The sequence below is a fragment of the Chrysochloris asiatica genome, unplaced genomic scaffold (assembly GCF_000296735.1).
Source record: "Chrysochloris asiatica unplaced genomic scaffold, ChrAsi1.0 scaffold00194, whole genome shotgun sequence".
NCBI classification, from domain to species: Eukaryota; Metazoa; Chordata; class Mammalia; order Afrosoricida; family Chrysochloridae; genus Chrysochloris; species Chrysochloris asiatica.
In genome coordinates, this window is record NW_006408712.1 from 1,414,092 (window position 1) to 1,431,306 (window position 17,215).

The 17,215-nt window shown below is 37.9% G+C and overlaps 2 protein-coding genes across 2 annotated transcripts in view; one reads left to right on the plus strand and one right to left on the minus strand.

Annotated features, from left to right (window-relative positions):
- Nucleotides 1-2,449: 2,449 nt before the first annotated feature.
- On the plus strand, nt 2,450-7,419 carry ATP5S (ATP synthase, H+ transporting, mitochondrial Fo complex, subunit s (factor B)). The gene is made up of 5 exons (XM_006872368.1): nt 2,450-2,486; nt 2,616-2,727; nt 5,043-5,251; nt 6,018-6,189; nt 7,305-7,419. The coding sequence occupies exons 1-5, from the start codon at nt 2,450-2,452 to the stop codon at nt 7,417-7,419; spliced, it is 645 nt and encodes a 214-aa protein (XP_006872430.1).
- Nucleotides 7,420-11,510: 4,091 nt separating this feature from the next.
- The window catches only part of CDKL1 (cyclin-dependent kinase-like 1 (CDC2-related kinase)), an 89,758-nt gene continuing 84,053 nt past the window's right edge, over nt 11,511-17,215 (minus strand). The window contains exons 7-9 of the mRNA XM_006872336.1: nt 15,197-15,253; nt 13,423-13,614; nt 11,511-11,618 (exon numbers count right to left, since the gene is read on the minus strand). Coding sequence (XP_006872398.1) covers nt 11,511-11,618; nt 13,423-13,614; nt 15,197-15,253 — 357 coding nt within the window. The remainder of the gene's footprint in view (nt 11,619-13,422; nt 13,615-15,196; nt 15,254-17,215) is intronic.

Here is a 17,215-nt window from a genome sequence, read left to right on the forward strand (position 1 = left end):
AGGAAATGATCATTACATATTAGTAAGTGAGCACAAGGAAGCCCATGCTTACCTTGCTTACTGGGTACTCGGTCCCATATTGGAGTTAAATAGAGAGAGCCCTGGTAAGGCAGTGGGTAAAGCACTGTGGTAGTAACCAAAAGGTACTGCTTTGAACCTACCAGTGGCTCCACAAGAGAAAGATGTGGCAATCGGATTCTATAAAGATTTACATCCTTGGAAACACTGTGGGGTAAATTCTGCTCTGTCTTAAAGGGTCTCTATGAGTCAGAATTTTGGAGATACTAGAAGTGAGCACAGGTGGAGAGAAATTTAGAGTAAAGTTGGAAAGGGATGAGATCAGAATAAGGTGTTTTCAATAATGAAGGAAAGGAACAAGATGGAGAGATAGGAGATCCCAGAGATCTCTCCTCAGGCCTCAGCTCATACTGTCCTACAACTTTAGTATCCTCAGTCACTTCCTCAGCTGTGAGGTGATTCCCAGACAGGCCTCATTTTAGTCCTCATCTTTCTCTTGAGTTCTAGAACCATCCAATGATTGATGAAAGAGCCTTGAACTAGTAAGAAAACTGGATTCAGGTTTCAGTGCTGCCACTAATTACCCATGAAACTCTGGGAAAGTCCCTTTAAATAAGTGCATTGTTAATACCCCACCTTGTTCCAGAAAGGATTAGGGACTAAGTAAGGTTACTTAATATCAGAGCTTCAGTTTCCTTATTTGTAAATGAGAGATTTGGTCAAGGTGATCCAAGTCCCTCCCAGCTCTAATATTTTATGACTTGCCTGATTCATCAGTGATCCTAATGCTTTGTCATCTCCATTTAGGATTCCTGTCAATGTTTCATATTCAAAATATGAAAAATTGAACACACACCCTGTCCTATTGACCCTGATTTTTGTTAATGACATCGCCATCCTACCAGTGATCCAGGACCAAAAACAGTGTCATCTTCAACTCCTCTGGCTTTTGCCCCTACTCCTCACTTAGAGTCTGATGGAATCTAACTCTGTAATGTCACTCTTATCCTCGCCTCTTCCTGTGCCCCCTTTTGTATGGCTACATGTCGTTCAAATGTTTGGTGGCTTTCTGTTTGTCCCATTCATTTGGCACTCAGTTGTAATACTGCTGTATGGATTGTATTCTTAAAGCATAGTTCTAACACTGCCAACATGATTCTAAAACCGGTGACTCCCACCTGCCTGCAGACTACTGAATACTGAACCTGACTGTGCAAATTATCTGCCATTCTTCTCATGACTCCCATGTAACCAGACTGCTCCAGCATCCCTTAAAGGTTTCGACTTCAGCTCACAACCTGAGATGCCCTTTCATGCCATCTTTGTCTGTTAGAATATTCTCTGTCCTTTTTTGTAACTCTTTTGAGACTTTTATCAGGTTTTGTCATTTAACTTTTTCCACCCTGCATGAGACTATCAGTGCCTTAAAAGCAGAGACCAAGTTTCATTTATCTTTGTTTTCCCAGACACCTGGCACCTTACTAGAAAAACATAAATTGAGATAAATTAGATTGATATAAAGTTCAAAAATCACCTTCTCAACTCAGATTTTTAGAGTTGGAAACCATTTGACAAATCACTTCATATAACAAAGGAGGAAACCAAGGGTTAGAGAGATGAAGTTACATGTCTATTATTTCCCAGCTTCCTCTACAGTTCTTTCTTTAAACTGCTCTCGTGACACTACTTGAAGCCTTGTCTTACTTAGTCTGTTTTCATGAGTCCTGGTGTGGTGCTGTAGGGTAAGCATTGGACTTCTAACCCACTATCCGTGCCTCACTGAGTAAAAATCAACTCAATGGCACTTAACAACAGCAACAGCTCCCCTGCTGAATGTATCATAACATCTTAACTATGGAGTGTTGATATCTAGATCCCTGGGTGTTTACAAAATACTGGGTAAATTCAGATGTTTTGAGGTCAATTTAGGAGATTAGACACAGGAAATAATTCAGGTACTAGAGGGGTGACTCTAAATCTATAATCTCGCTCTGACCATGGAGAGAGGAAAATGCTTAGTAATTGCTTGGAGCAGCCTCAACACATTGCTCCTTAGGTGACTTTTTTGTCATTCTGATATTGGGAGTGGCCCTACCGTATTTGTAATTTCACTGCTTGAGTGGACACTAGGTGGCATCACTGCAGAAGACTCTGATTGAGGATTGGACAATGGAACCTCATGTAAAGGCTGGAAAGGACCCTGCTGCTATAGTCCCTTCTACTTCATGGTGACACCATATGTGCAAGGTAGAACTGCTCCATAGGCCTTTCAAGGCCGTGACGTCTTGATCACCAGGGCTGTCTTCCAAGGCACCTCTGGATGAGTTCAAACCGCAGCCTCTCTCAGCTAGTAGTTCAGTGTTTAACCAAATTTTAGAGACCATCCAGTCCAACCCTTCCTTTTTGCAGCAAAAGAAACCAAGTACAGGAGATGGGAATAACTTGCTCAGTAATTATTGATTGCCCACGTGAGTCATCAGCTTTATCAGCATGAAAGCATTGACTTTGAAGTTGTAAAGTGAGTTAGTGTATGTATGGGACTCTGATGGCCCGATGATGATCTAATAAGAATACTGTTTTTTTGTGTATATGATTAGATCAAAAGATGCTGTTTGGTAAAATTTCCCGGAAGTTCTACATCTTAAAGAAACTCCCATGGTCATGTGACTACAGAGCCTTCTGGGGCTGGTTGAATGCAGTATTTAATAAGTAAGTTACTTGAACTCAGGTGAAGAAATGTGGGGATTATTACAGTTAGATGAGTTCCTCATAGCTAATTTTGATTTTTTTCTTGTGTTTTAAATATTTTTGAACAGTTTTTCAGCATGATCCTAATTTTGTTTAAAAACAAAATATACACATAAACATGGAAAAAAGAGCAGAAAAATTAAATTTCAAAACATTAACTGACTGGGTCACAAGATTTCAGTGTTGTTTCTTACTTTTCAATGATTTAAAATTTTTCTAAAATGAATATTGATTACATTTGTAACAAGAAAAGTTCAATACATATAATTTTTTAAAATATTCTACATTTCCCCTAATATATTTAACTGTGACAAAAATACATAAAACATTGCTAGTGTATCTTTTTATTTGTACAATTCAGTGACATTGATTGTATTCATCATGTTGTACAACCATCACTATTATCCTTTTCCAATTCATTCCACCACCATTAACAGAAACTCATTGTGCCCAAGCAATCACAGCACTCCCTTCCTTCCCACCCTTGTTACAACCACTAATAAACTCAGTACCCCAAAGCAATGATACCTCCCTTTTTCCCCCTCGCCCCTGGTATAACCACTAATACTTGGTCTCTGTACACTCGTTTATATATAACATTGTTGTTAACTGCCATCAAGTTGGTTCTGACCCATAGCAACCCTGTATAGGGTTTCTGAGGAGTGGCTGGCTAGCTTGAACCACTGACCTTGTAGTTCAAACCGGCTTTGTAGTCCTAGCACATTAACACACAGCATCACACTAAGACTCCATATACAATATTATTGTTGTGAAGTGCTGTCGAGTCAGTTCCGACCCATAACGACCCTGTATAGGGTTTCCAAGGAGCAGCTGGTGAGCTTGAACTGCCAACCTTGTAGTTCAAACGGCTTTCCCGCCTGGCACATTAACCCAAAGCACCACACCAGGACTCCATATACAGTGTAGATATACGTATATAGATATACAGTATATACAATATACAGTATAGAGAGACCACATATTAATGGTAATACCACGGGTAGGAATAAAGAACAAGGTGGGGGAATCATGTCTTGATGGCTTTGCTGGTCATGGTGTTGGAATAATTTGGAAAAGGATAATAGTGATGGTTGCACACATGAATATACTTGTCTGGAGTCCTCTTGTGGTGCTGTACGATAAACTGGACTCCTAACTATAAGGCTAGGGGTTCAAAGCTACCAACTGCTCTGCAGGAGAAGAACGAGGTTTACTGCTCCCATAAAGATTTATCATGTTGGAATACCTATACAGGGTCGCTATGGGTCTAAACTGACTAATTGGCATTGAACAGCTTATACTTGGAGTCCTGGTGTGGTGCAGTGGGTTAATGCGCCAAACTGCAAAGCCGTTTGAACTGCAAGGTCGGCAGTTCAAGCTTACCAGCTGCTCCTCAGAAACCCTATACAGTTGCTCTGGGTTGGAACCGACTCGACAGCACTTCACAACAACTTGTCTATTCTAGACATTTCATATAAGTGGATCATACACTATTTGTTCTTTTGTGACTTCAGCATACTGTTTTCAAGATTTATCCATGTTATAGCACTTACGAGGACTTCGTTGCCCTGTGTGGCTGAATAATATCCCATTGTACTTACAGATCATACTTTGTTTATCCATTCATCTGTTGGTAGAGATTTAGGTTATTTCCGCCTTTTCGCTGTTGTTAACAGTGCTGCTATGAACATTGCTTCAACTGTTTCTATGGCTTCTTAAGGAATATCGTTAGCCTTTTGAATACCATCAATCAACTCAAATTTTTGAAAGTTAGTGAGTAGCATGTTTAAAAATATCAGCTTGAGATGGATGAAACTAACCTCTCATCATTGCTTACTATATATAGTATGATCACTAACTAGAAAAAAGGGCATATGTAGAAATTAATAAATATCTCTTGGTGAGATTAATTTGAACAATACGTTCAAAAGCATTCCATCTTAATCTTTTATCAGTAATTTAAAAAGATAATCAAGTACACTTTTTTATTCAGTAGTTACCAATTACCTCCTGATGTCAAGCACTCTGCTACATAGGAGTCCACGAAGGGTCATGGATGTCTGATAATTTCATAAAAATAATATGCATTGTTTTACTTGAAAACAAAGGCCAAACAAAGGCTATAGTATTTGTTTTGGAATAGATATCACTAATATCCCTTTTAGTTGTATGAAATGAAATGTTGTGCTATTCTGCATTTATGTTAGAGGATATGTATAGGTAAGATGCTAATGATTATAGTAAAAATGAACCTACTTTTGTTGTCTTGCCAACAGAGTAGATTATGAACGCATCAAGGATGTTGGCCCAGACCGGGCAGCGTCCGAGTGGCTGCTGCGCTGTGGGGCCATGGTGCGATACCACGGCCAGGAGAGGTGGCAGAAGGACTATAACAACCTCCCAACAGGCCCTCTGGACAAATACAAGATTCAGGCAATTGACGCCACTGGCTCTTGTATCATGAGCATTGGATTTGACCACATGGGTAATGACCCTATCATTTTGTTATGTGATTTGCAGTGGTTGTTTTGCTGCATTTGGTTCATTTATTCATAGGCCCATTTTTGCCTGTGGTACTGTGGGTTAATGCACTAGGCTGCAAGGTTGATTTGAACTGTAAGGTCGGTTATTCAAGCTCACCAGCACCTCCTTGAAAACTCTCTACAGGGTCACTATGAGTCAGAACCGACTCAGTGGCACTTAAAAACAACATAAACATCTTTCCCTTCACTGAGCTTGTCTCTGCAGAACTTTATTTATTGGTTTGTTGTTGTTAAGTACTACCAAACTGGTTCAAACTCAATGACCCTGTAAAGGGTTTCCAAGAAATGGCTGGTGGGTTTGAACTGTCAAGCTTGTGTTTAGTGTCCAGTGCTTATCCTACATTGCCATACCAGAACTTCTGTTTTGTGGTTTATCAATTTAAAATTCAAAGCCTTTGATTCCTGCCCCCGCCCCCCGCCCCAAACTTCTATCACTAAGAAACTCAACATTGTAGGAATAATTATATATGCACAGCTTCCCCCTTCTGGGCATTTCTGTCCTCCAACACGTGGACATCTGACTACATATCAATTCTGACCACAGCACAACCTGTGTACTGTGTGTCTTGTAGGGTGAGGAGGGTGACCAATGATCAGTTTTCCTGGGACACAGTATTTTCTGTGCTAAACCCAGGACTATCCTGGGCACACCAAAATAGTGACTCTAAGGGTAAAACAAATTCGTAAACTGTACCTTTTTTCCTCCAGAGGGTCTACAGCATGTTGAAAAAATAAAACTATGCGAGTGTCATTATATCGAGGATGACTGTTTAGAGAGACTTAGTCAATTTGAAAATTTACGAAAAAGCATCTTGGAAATGGAAATAATTTCCTGTGGGAATGTGACAGACAGAGGCATCATTGCTTTGCATCATTTAAGGTAGGTGGTCAAAGCCAAGTGGGAACCTGAAAATGATGTTACAGGGCCTAAATGATCAGAACTGAAACCAATGAGGACATATCACTTTATTAGTTTTGAAAAATATATTTTAAGAAAATGGCTTAACTTTCATCCATAATGCTTTAAGGCAGCTGAAAATGGTCAGCCTCAATATACTAAAGTACTATATTTTTTAGGGAGCATGCTTTTTAAAAATATTGAATCCACATCATGCATTTAACACAGTGTTAGCACAGTAAACTCTTTAATTATTAACTATTATGATTTCTCTTCATTTTGAAAAGCAATTTTCTCATGTTACTAATATTCACATGACATTTGATATAGACACATTCATATTTAATTCTGTTTGAGGGCAAAGCCTTGAAATATTCATTTTTCTGCCTCATTAGCAGCACTATAATACACTTCTAAAGCCTGCATCCATTGGTCAGGAAAGTTGTCTGAGGTCTACTTCTATCACCAGCCAGACCCATGTGATACCTGGAGCAAGTTAGCCAATCCCAGATACAAAACCAGATAATATTAGCAAGGAAATCTTAATTCTAAAATTGTCTTATCAGAATGCTTAACCAGATCCCATTGTTCAAATTCTGAATCTTGTTAATATACTTCTGCTTTAATCTATAATGGATCTGGCAAAACCTCAGTACACAGAAGTCTAAGGAGTTTTAAAACATTAGGACCAAAAGTACCTGATTGTTCATCTCCTACGTTAGTTGAGGCTTCATGGCTTCATCTCCTAAGAAACAAGCTCTTTTAAGAACCAGTTTTTTCCCTTTCTATAAATTCGAAGTTCATATTTCAAATGCAAAGGAGTTCTACGCAATACTATACATACAGCATTTGGATAGATTCAGCTAGAAATACTGATAGAATTCAGAACAGCGAAACTTTCCAAAGCCTTGCTTAGTTCCTATCATGAATTTCATTTAAAGCAATACTCTCTGTTCTGATAGTCATTTTGAAATCATTATGTCCAGGGTGACATAAACATACTCTGTAATTTTTCCTAAAAGCCAATAAATCAAGCTTACTTTTTTATAAGAGTAAAACCACATAAAATGATTTATTTCCCCTTTCTCTGTTTTCAGAAACCTCAAGTATTTGTTGTTAAGTGATCTTCCTGGATTAAAAGAAAAAGAAAAGATTGTCCAAGCCTTTCAGGTAGCACTGCCTTCTCTGAAGTTAAAATTAGAATTGAAGTAAAAAAAATAAACAAGTGTTGTATTCCGATGTTAAGAATCATTTGAAATTATTGATTCTAACCAGTAAATATTATGTAATTATTAAGAGAATTATAAAGATGTCAGATTGAAATTTCAGAAGGGCAATGGTTATGCCAGATCCATCATACGTAGAAATCAGATGTGGCCTAATATAGTTACTAAATTGGAAGTGAGAATCTATGTACATTGTTATTTTAAGAAAAATGCAAAGTAGGTTGCATTTGAATTCTAATACACAAGGGGCTTCAAAAAGTTTGTGAAAAATTGGAATTAAAAGATAGTGGAATTTTTCTATGATCTTTTTTTCAATTTTTTGTAATTATCAGTTTTACATTCAACAAATCACACACTTTGTTTTATCTTAGTGATTACAATCCCCTCCATGCAAGTTATCTTCCATAAACTTTTTGAAGTTTCCTCTATTCATTTAATAATAATGATTATTTTTCTGGATGTAGTGATATATTGTTAAGTGCTGTGGAGTTGGTTCTGACTTACAGTGACCCTGTATAAAGTTTCCAAGGAGTGGCTGATAGGTTTGAACCACCAACCTTGTGGTTAGCAGTCCATTGTTTCTCCTACAGCACCACACCATGATGTCTTCAAGGTGATTTACATGTCCAACAAATACTCTTTATTGTATCTGTAACAGTAATTTACATTACATTTTATTATCATTTTAAAGTTATTGAAGCATGTTACTATAAATGTACAACTGAAAATGTGAAGCTAAGTTACAGATTATTGATAGAAATCCGTTCTAAAAGTTGTGATTATTGAAGCATGCTTTTCATATTGCTTGCTGGAATATTGATTTGCACGCATGTCTCATGATCATGGTTACCTGTTTTCTTTATAACATTTATCTTTTCTCAGAATGAATAATTCCTGATTAATTTGTCAGTTTTGTAAGCTTAGGCTACAAAATTAAGTTTAGGGTATTAAGACTGGACATAGATATTTGACTGAATTTAAGTAGTACTCCTGATTGCACAAGGAAACAAAGACTGCAGTAATAAAGACAAGCACAGCTACACTTACGTTTTTCTTAAATTAAAAAAATTGCTTTAAACTAGGCAATTTTAACATGTCAATTAGAAAATAATCTTTCTTCTTTATAAATTCTTGAATACTGTCTCCCATAAGCTCAAGAAATACAGAAAGAATATAAACACGTAATTTATATCTAGAATACAAGAATAACAAATATTTCTAACATGTAAAATAGTCTTTATTTTGACCCAAGAGTGTCCCTGATTTTATTAGGTATATGGTAATTGTTTGTAAATATCTGTTTAGGGGTTTGAACACTAAAGTGTTGATTCTAACTTTGACTGGAAATGTTTATAAAATAAACACTTTCTATACTGAAGCTTTCAAGCAGAAAATATATTTTAGGTGCCTTTAAAAACAAATTTATATAGGTAGCTCATAACAAATGGTGTACATTTACTAATTGTCAGTGCATTTCATTAGAAAATATCAGAAAATAGAAAATTACAAACAAAGCAAGGATATAGAACAGTCTCATAGAACACTGTGGTGATTCCATGCTGAAGGAAAGGATTATAGATATGGCTAAATGCTAGCATAAATTTAATGTTAAGTGCTGTTGAGTCGGTTCCGACCCATAGCGACCCTGTAGAGGGTTTCCAAGGAGCAGCTAGTGAGCTTGAACTGCCGACCTTGCAGTTCAGATGGCTTTGCAGTCTGGCACATTAACCCACAGCGCCACACCAAGACTCCGTAAATTTAATAGAACCCAGAAAAAAGATAAACCTTTTTTCTCAAGTTTGTATTTCATTCCTGTATGAACAGGGAACTGGATCACAAAAATTTAGTCTATAGCTACTCTCTTATTTTGAATTATTGTGTTTTTGTTAAGTGTCATCGAGTTGGTTCTGACCCATAGTAATCCTGTATAGGGTTTCCAAGGAGTGGCTGGTGGATTTGAACTGCCAACCTTGTGGTTAGCAGTCCAGTACTTATCCTGCAGTACCACACCAGGATTCCCCTATTCTGAACTAGGTAGACAATTATAGTCATCTGCCTCCAACAAGTACATTTTCTTAGGTTAAAGAAATCCACACACCCCAAACTATTCTCAAGAGATGATGTCCTTCCTTGTTATTGGAATCATAATAAGAATTGGATACTACTGGAAGTATTATAGAGCCCACCATCAACTGTATGGAGTTCTGGTGTGGCACTACAGGATAATGCACTGGACCAAAAGGTCAGTTTGAGCCACAAGGCTGGTGGTTCAAACCTACCAGCCAACTCTTAGAAACTCTATATCGAGTTGGAACCGACTTGACAGCACTTAGCAACAATTAACTGTATACAAGAAGCTACATACATCAGCAGACTTTCTTGTTAGCTGCTGTCAAGCCAGTTCTGACTCATAGCGACCCTATGCACAACAGAGTGAAACACTGCCCAGTCCTGTGCTAGCCTCATAATCAGAAAGTCTTAGCATGTTACTAAACTGTCTAAGGTAGCTAAAATTATAGAGTCGTTAAGTGCCATCAAGTCAACTCTGACCCATAGCGACTTTGTATAGGGTTTCTGAGGAGCAGCTGGTGAACTTGAACCACCAACCTTGCAGTTCAAATCGCTTTGCAGCCTGGCACATTAACCCACAGCAGGACTCCAAAAATTCAAGAGTGGATGTCATAATTTAGTAGATTAATTAGCAGGAGGTAAGGTAGACTGGGTAAAACTCTGTCATGAAGAAAATTCACATAGCAATAAACGGAGTACATAAGAAATGTTTTGAAAACAAAATATAAATTTGAAAACTAGCTGAGAACTGCTAGATTATTGTGGTAGCACATCAACCAAAACTGGTGTTGAGCCATAAGAAACACAGACCTCACATTGCTTGTCTACAAGGGACAAAGATGGAAACACTTTTTGAACTAGAACAATTGGCTAAGTCACAATGAACTACATATCTTAAGTCTATAAATCTAACTGTACAAAGACAGAAATCTCTAGTTACATCATTTTGAACTACTTATTAGTTATATACTAATAGGCTCATATACACACACGTGTATGTGTGCATGTGTATATGCATGCATATCATGTAGGTAGGTAGATTACAACCTGATTTCTTCCATAACTCAAGTAAAATCTCAGTTTCTTCCAAAACCCAGATCACAATTTACAGTCCTGCCTGTAGATGAGTCTTCAGGTCTGACTGAGACTGAGTAGGAGGGATGCAGTACTAATCATTTCTAGGGGTCAGTTCCTGTTAAGATTATAGTCCTTGCTCTACCCCTTGACTCCTTTGGTCAGCTGCCAAGCTTCATGTCATTTGGTTGCAAGGGGAATTGGGTGAGCATATGCAGATGGATTTTTAAAAATCCATCTTGTTTGCATATTTTACTGAAGGACAGTAAAATATTTAAGAAATGTTGATAAATGTATTAAATTTACAAGCACATATATTACTAAGTATAATAATCTACTTTCTAAATACTTTTAACATCTCAAATATTGGAAAAAATGTTTTAGAATATATAAATCAAGAGTAGAGCAAACAAACAGAATAGAACTTTAAGCATTTTGATTTCAAGGATCAAAACTATCCTTAAATATGCTGAGAGGATCTAGATGCAGAAGGCAGAATTCAAGATAACTTATACAAGGAAACACTTATGGGGGCATTTTGTAATATCTTAAACTTGTTGCTTATGGTTCAAATTGAAGTACAAATCTTTTCACATCATTTAATTTTGCCAAAGGTATGGGCAATAGATATAGTTTATGTTCGTTCTGTCCATCAGCTTGCCTCCTTGGATACAACAAAAATACAAGTGAAACTTCAAAGAAGCTCTCCTTTCAGTTTAGGACACTACCATTGAACCTGAAACTGCATCTGGAAAGTTTCCGCAGGTCTTGCTATGTGTTACCTACCCACTCCCATCCCCCTGCAGTTTCTTATGTTTCTTCCCAATGTACATTGTGGTTGTTTTCCATCAAAACTTTCATTGAAAAATGTATGAGTTTTGTTTTCAACCAGTTAAAATGATCACGTTCCTCTATCACCAAACTTCTAGCTCCTTAAATGTTTGGAAAACGGTAGTTAAGTTTCTTGGAATTACAGTAGTACTTTTTATTATCCAAAGCTGGAAGGATACTGCTGCTGGTTAGCTGAGGTAAGCACTGCAACTGAAAATACAAAACGTAGAATTAGACTCAAAATAGTGGCATGTATTTTATTTCACTAATGATAGCATATCACAAAAGAAATAATCAACAGAAATACTTCTTCTGCACAGAGTTCAGGACCTGAGAAAGGATAAAAATGTTTCAATTTGACCTCTGCTTTTCCTTTTAGAGGTTTATTTCCTGTTATAAAGCAAAAACTTGCATGTTAGAGAAAATTTGGAGCGTATGAAAAGGAAATATTTGCACGTGAACATTTTTAGAAAAAGCATAGATTCATAGGAATGGAGAGTTTGCAGACACCTTAGGACTTGTTTAAGTTACTCTGTCTTGTAGCAGAATAGACTCAGGTCTAGGTACTCAAGGGATTTGCTCACTTACTTAGTTAAAAAGACAAAACTCCCTTTGTGCAGCCATAAAATGTTTGAATTTATTGCCAATGTCAATTAAAAAGGAGAGCACACCTACGTATTTTAGGTATCTGAAAATAGGGAGCTTTTAAATTAAACTGGACTACTTCAAGACCTAAAAGCATTGTATCAGTTGGTACGGTTCCCATAGTCTTAAAGGAATTCTGGTGTGGCGCTGCAGGATGAGTTGTTGTTAATTCTGTAGATTCAGTTCCGACTCATAGCGACGCATAGGGCTTCCAAGGAGCAGCTAGTGAATCTGAACCACCAACCTTGTGGTTCAAACTGAACATGTGGTCCACTGCTTTATCCTACAGTACTATGCCAGGACTCCATACTGGACTGCTAACCACAAGGTTGGTAGTTCAAACCCATCAGTAGCTCCTTGAGTGAGAACTGACTGTATGGCACTTAATAACCTAGTCTTTCAAGTAGAGATTTCTATAAAGACACTTTCTTTACTCTTGGAAAATAAAGTAACAGCAAGATAAGGGGAAACACAGGAAAAGTCTATTATCAGTCTGTTTTCCTACTGGGGTAATATAGAGAATTTAAAAACAAAAATCAAGACATTCTTAATTTCTTAACTCTAGTCTACCTGAAGGCTCTAACTCTTCCTAAGGGACCTCACCCTCTCCCTCTTCCATACCACACATACACCACCCAGATAGACTTCAGGCTGGACAGTGGAAATTGCTCATGGGGTCATCTCTGCAATAGGAAAGGTGATTTATAGCTATGAGTATCTCGACAGCTCTAGAAGTGACCAGCCAGTTCATCTTAGGTGTGATTCAAACTACAGTCCATTCTAAATAAGTATAGAGCTTTGGCTTATGGACAGGAATGGATAAAAAAAACTTTTTTTGTCACTTTAAGCCAAGCATGATTCTTCACGGGCTCCCAAGGATGCTGTTTGGATGCTATTATTTGGTTAAATGTGCCATTCTGCTGATATCAGTATATTTTCCCTAGCCAGCTCTGCTCTGACGATTATATTATTAAGGAGGAAAACTAGTTCTTTTTTTTTTTTTTTTTTTTGATAACACTGGAAAGTCAATTCTAAAGGTAAATATGGGGAGTCACAGAAGAGAAGCTGACTGGGATAAATCTGATTTCAACGAATCTCAAGAAGCACGCTCAGTTAGACTTGCACTTAGTACCTGGCTGAGACCTGCATTCACACACCCATCAGAAGCCTAACCCCTGGGTAGCAGCAGGAAACTGTAAGACAAGAATACTTTTAGGATTCAGCAAGGAAGGTCACTATCTCTGGGGCCTGTCTCCTACTGCTGAAATGATATTGTAGCTACTGGCCACACTTGCCACCCTCCCGTCTGCTGGTTCAGACTCTGTATGCCAAAGGCAGGGTGATGAGATAGATCATTTAAAGCTGTAACCTTGGATGCTTCTGTAAAGCAATGCACCATTTTCACTCCAGGCAAGTGCTTCCGGCTTGGTCTCAGGGTCTTCCTGGTTAGTTTTTCATGTCCTTTTGCCAACCCCCCTAGTTCTCTGATGTTGTCAAAGTATGGGTGCTGCAACAATTGTTCACAGGTCAGTCTCTCAGCAGGGTCCATGTGGAGACAACCCTGGAGGAACAGAAAATGTCTGTTTCACGTCTTTCAAATTGTATTAACTAATTAGTGACATTTTATATCTTCTATAAACAATTTAACTCTCTAGTTGGGAAAAGATGAGAAAAAGTAGTAAAAACATGTTGTTGTTAAGTGCCGTCGAGTCGGTTCCGACCCATAGCGACCCTGTACAGGGTTTCCAAGGGTGTAAATCTTTACAGGAGTAGAAAGCCTCATCTTTCTCCCGCGGAGTGGCTGGTAGTTTCGAACTGCTGACCTTAAGGTTCGCAGCCCCATTCGTAACCACTACGCTACCAGAGCTCCTTAGTAAAAACATATCCAACATACCCAAAATAATTTTAGCTCCCTCTACTGCTGTTTCTGGAGTCCTAGTATGACGCTGTGGGTTAATGCTCAAATAATATATGTTTCTAAGAGAATTAACAAAAAATTGCTACCGTTTTCTCTATCTTGTTCAGTTCTTGAGGCAGCTGATACTCTACCCTGAGGGAGTAAGAGTTTTTTAGTTTACCTCAGTGGTCAACTGGGATAATACTCTAGTTGTTTGGGTCTCTTGCATAAGCTTTATAAAGCCTACTCTTAAAAATAATACACATGGTGAAAAAAAAAATCCTAAGGTAGACAACAAAGTCTCTCTGTTACCCTAATTCTTCCATTAAAAAAAAAAGAATCAGCCTTTAAAAAAAATTTTTTTTTTGGTGGTGGTGGTGTTAAGTGACGTCAAGTCGGTTCCAACTTATAGTGACTCTGTATAGGGTTTCTGAGGAGTGGCTGGTGAGTTTGAACCAGTGACCTTGCAGTTCAAACTGACCTTGCAGTCTAGCACATTAACCCACAGTGCCACACCAAAAATAGTCTGTGTTTATAAGCATATGTATGTATATATGTCAGGAGAGTATGACATACATACCTTTATAATACATTATCTCAACTATTTTCTTTGCCTTTTAGGAGGCTATAAGACTCACACTTAGATGAATTAGAATCTCAGAGCTTCAAAGTCCAAGAAATTAATGTATCAGTAAAGGTATTAAATTGTTTCAGAAATGGTGAGGCATTGACTGTCACTTTCAAATATTATAATTATAATTGGTTCCTTATTGTATATCAGAGCAGTATTTCTAAAAATGTATATATAAAGCTTAAAAATCAAAATATACTGCCAATATTTAGGGAGTTAACTAAGAAATCCTATGACTAAACATTTTTTTAAAGGGTTCTTTTTATAAAATAAACATCTACCTGAAATTCCTATTTTGTGTAAATTTAGATTCCAACAATAATGTAAGCAGTATTTAAAGTGAGATGCATTTAAGATCATTTCACTGTAATAGAACATAACTCAATTTTAAAAATTGAAAATGCACTGTAGAAGGGAACTTCAAAGAGCGCATGGAAAAATTCCATTATTCTTTAGTTCCATTTTTTTCATAAACTTTTTGAAATCCCTTCTTACTTACATAAAAAAAAAAAAAAAGGAATTCTAAAAGGAACAGTTTGTATTTCAATTCATAGATTGACGTAAGTAATTCAGATTCCCCAATGATCAAAGCTCTTTTGGAAACTGTACTTGTACCTTCAAGAGCCCCAGGGCAGGATAAGAGATGTTTGGAAATCTTAATTCAAGAGGCTCCTGTGAAAAAGGATAAAAAGAAAACATAGTTTTTTATTTACATCATATGTTCAAGTAAACAATTACCTCAAATTAAATTTCTTTTGAGTGAGTAGCATCTTTTGGCACCTCTACCCTTTCCTAATCCTAACTCCTACCTGAAACAGCATTCCTGTGCCTGTTTGACAAGCTCTTTCTCTCCCCATCTCCAAATTGCTTTTCCAAATTTACTTCCTAACCATGTCCTTTATTTCCTAAAGAACACTGATTAAAAAAAAAAAAAAAAAGCAGAGTTGTTGAGCAATTGCTATTTCATTTTTTTAATGCCTCAATTTATGTAACTTGACTTTCCTCAGTATAATTTTTAGCATTTATTAAAGGGAGTCAAAATTATTGTACTGATGGCATTATATAAAGGGAACTTCAAAATAGATTTTTCTTTTCCCCTTACCCAAGTAATCTCCAGATGCTTCTTGGTTTTCTGAAATAAACATGTTGTCTGCTCCAAGAGCCTGCTGTTTCCTAGATCAGTCTACTGCTTAAAAAGTCTCTAAAAACAGACATTTATCAATCTCCCTTTGGCCATATAAGGCTATTTTGATCCAGTCACAAGCTAGAGACAATCAGAAACAACAAATACTATTAAGTAGGAGGAATGTCCAGTGTCAGGAAGACAAACAGGCCAGTTAAAGAGATATACCACTGACAAAGAGGCAAATGAGGAAGGAAGCTGAAAAAGTAACAGTCAACCAAGATGGGTGACATAAATGAGCATGGTGCATTATAAAGATGGCAGTGTGTGCGCTGGAAGCTGGAGTACTGGTCTGGCTCATCTAAAGAAATTCAATCCCAGGCTGTGGTTGAGCATCATCTTATTTTGAATATGGAAATCAGCCCTCTACAACCAACTCCTGATTGTGTACATACTAATCACTTAGTAAGAGCCTCAGTTTCAGAGCTCCCTGAATTCAATAACTTCATCTTTATGAATAAATTCATAAAAGGCACTCTGGTGGCAGAATGGTTAAAGCACTAAGCTGCTAAACAAACTCCATGGGAGACAGATGTGACAGTCTGCTTCTGTTAAAATGACAGCAGAGGAAGTCCTATGAAGCACTTCGACTCTGTCTTACAGGGTCACTCTGAAAAAAAAAAAAAATTCCTAAAGTAGTTTTGCACTGACCCTTGAGAATATCCTTCCCCTGCCCACAAATGCCTCCACACCCCGAATTAAATATTTCTCTATTTCTGTGTGTTGAATCTGAGCATTGCTGGGAATTGAGATGAAATTGCAGCCACTGGGCTCTGCAGTCTCAGCTTCAGTACCAGGGATGGAGCCGGCCAGTTGGCTGAGACCTGCCTGGCTCATCCTGCCTGCTTAGCCAGTTTCCCAGGTCTAAATGCAAGCAGGCTTCCCTCCATCAGCGTTACTAACCGGCAGAGGGACTTGGGCACAGATGTTCAACCAGCCAGCCCCCACACTGCTTCTTCCTGTGTTTCTGTCAACAGGAAATCTCCTGAGGACAACCTCTGGGAAGCTTTTTACATTCATGAAACCTGGGTTGTTTTGATGCCTCATTGGTACACAAAGGAAGAGGAAACCGCTCAGGGACGTTTAGTGAGGAACTGGAAATGTCCAGGTCACAAGAGAGTCTGATGGGTCACCTCCCATATGCCAGGTGTCATTCCTGCCCCTCTGTCCCAGCACGACCCACTTTTCCTCTTGCTGGTGCTGCAGGGAAAGGGGAGGAAGTGGGGAAGTGGAAGCCTTCATTGTGGGGTGGCCAAGAGGGAGAGGGACCGGACAGAGCACAGTGGTGGGGACAGATGAAACTTCCATCTGGAATCTGTGAGAAGCCAGAGGACTGGTTTCAGTTTAAAAGTATCTTTTCAGACTTTAATTTTACTATAAGATGGCTTTCATTATGATATATGCTCACTGAAAAAATAAAAGTCTCTTCAAGTCCTACCACAGAAAGACAA

Bases quoted from the DNA above. Each gene is read 5' to 3' on its own strand.
- ATP5S (XM_006872368.1), top strand. From the start codon at position 2,450: ATGGGAATAACTTGCTCAGTAATTATTGATTGCCCAC. The intron at 2,728-5,042 runs GTAAGTTACTTG...TCTTGCCAACAG, and splicing joins TTGAATGCAGTATTTAATAA to AGTAGATTATGAACGCATCA. The intron at 5,252-6,017 runs GTAATGACCCTA...TTTTTCCTCCAG, and splicing joins CATTGGATTTGACCACATGG to AGGGTCTACAGCATGTTGAA.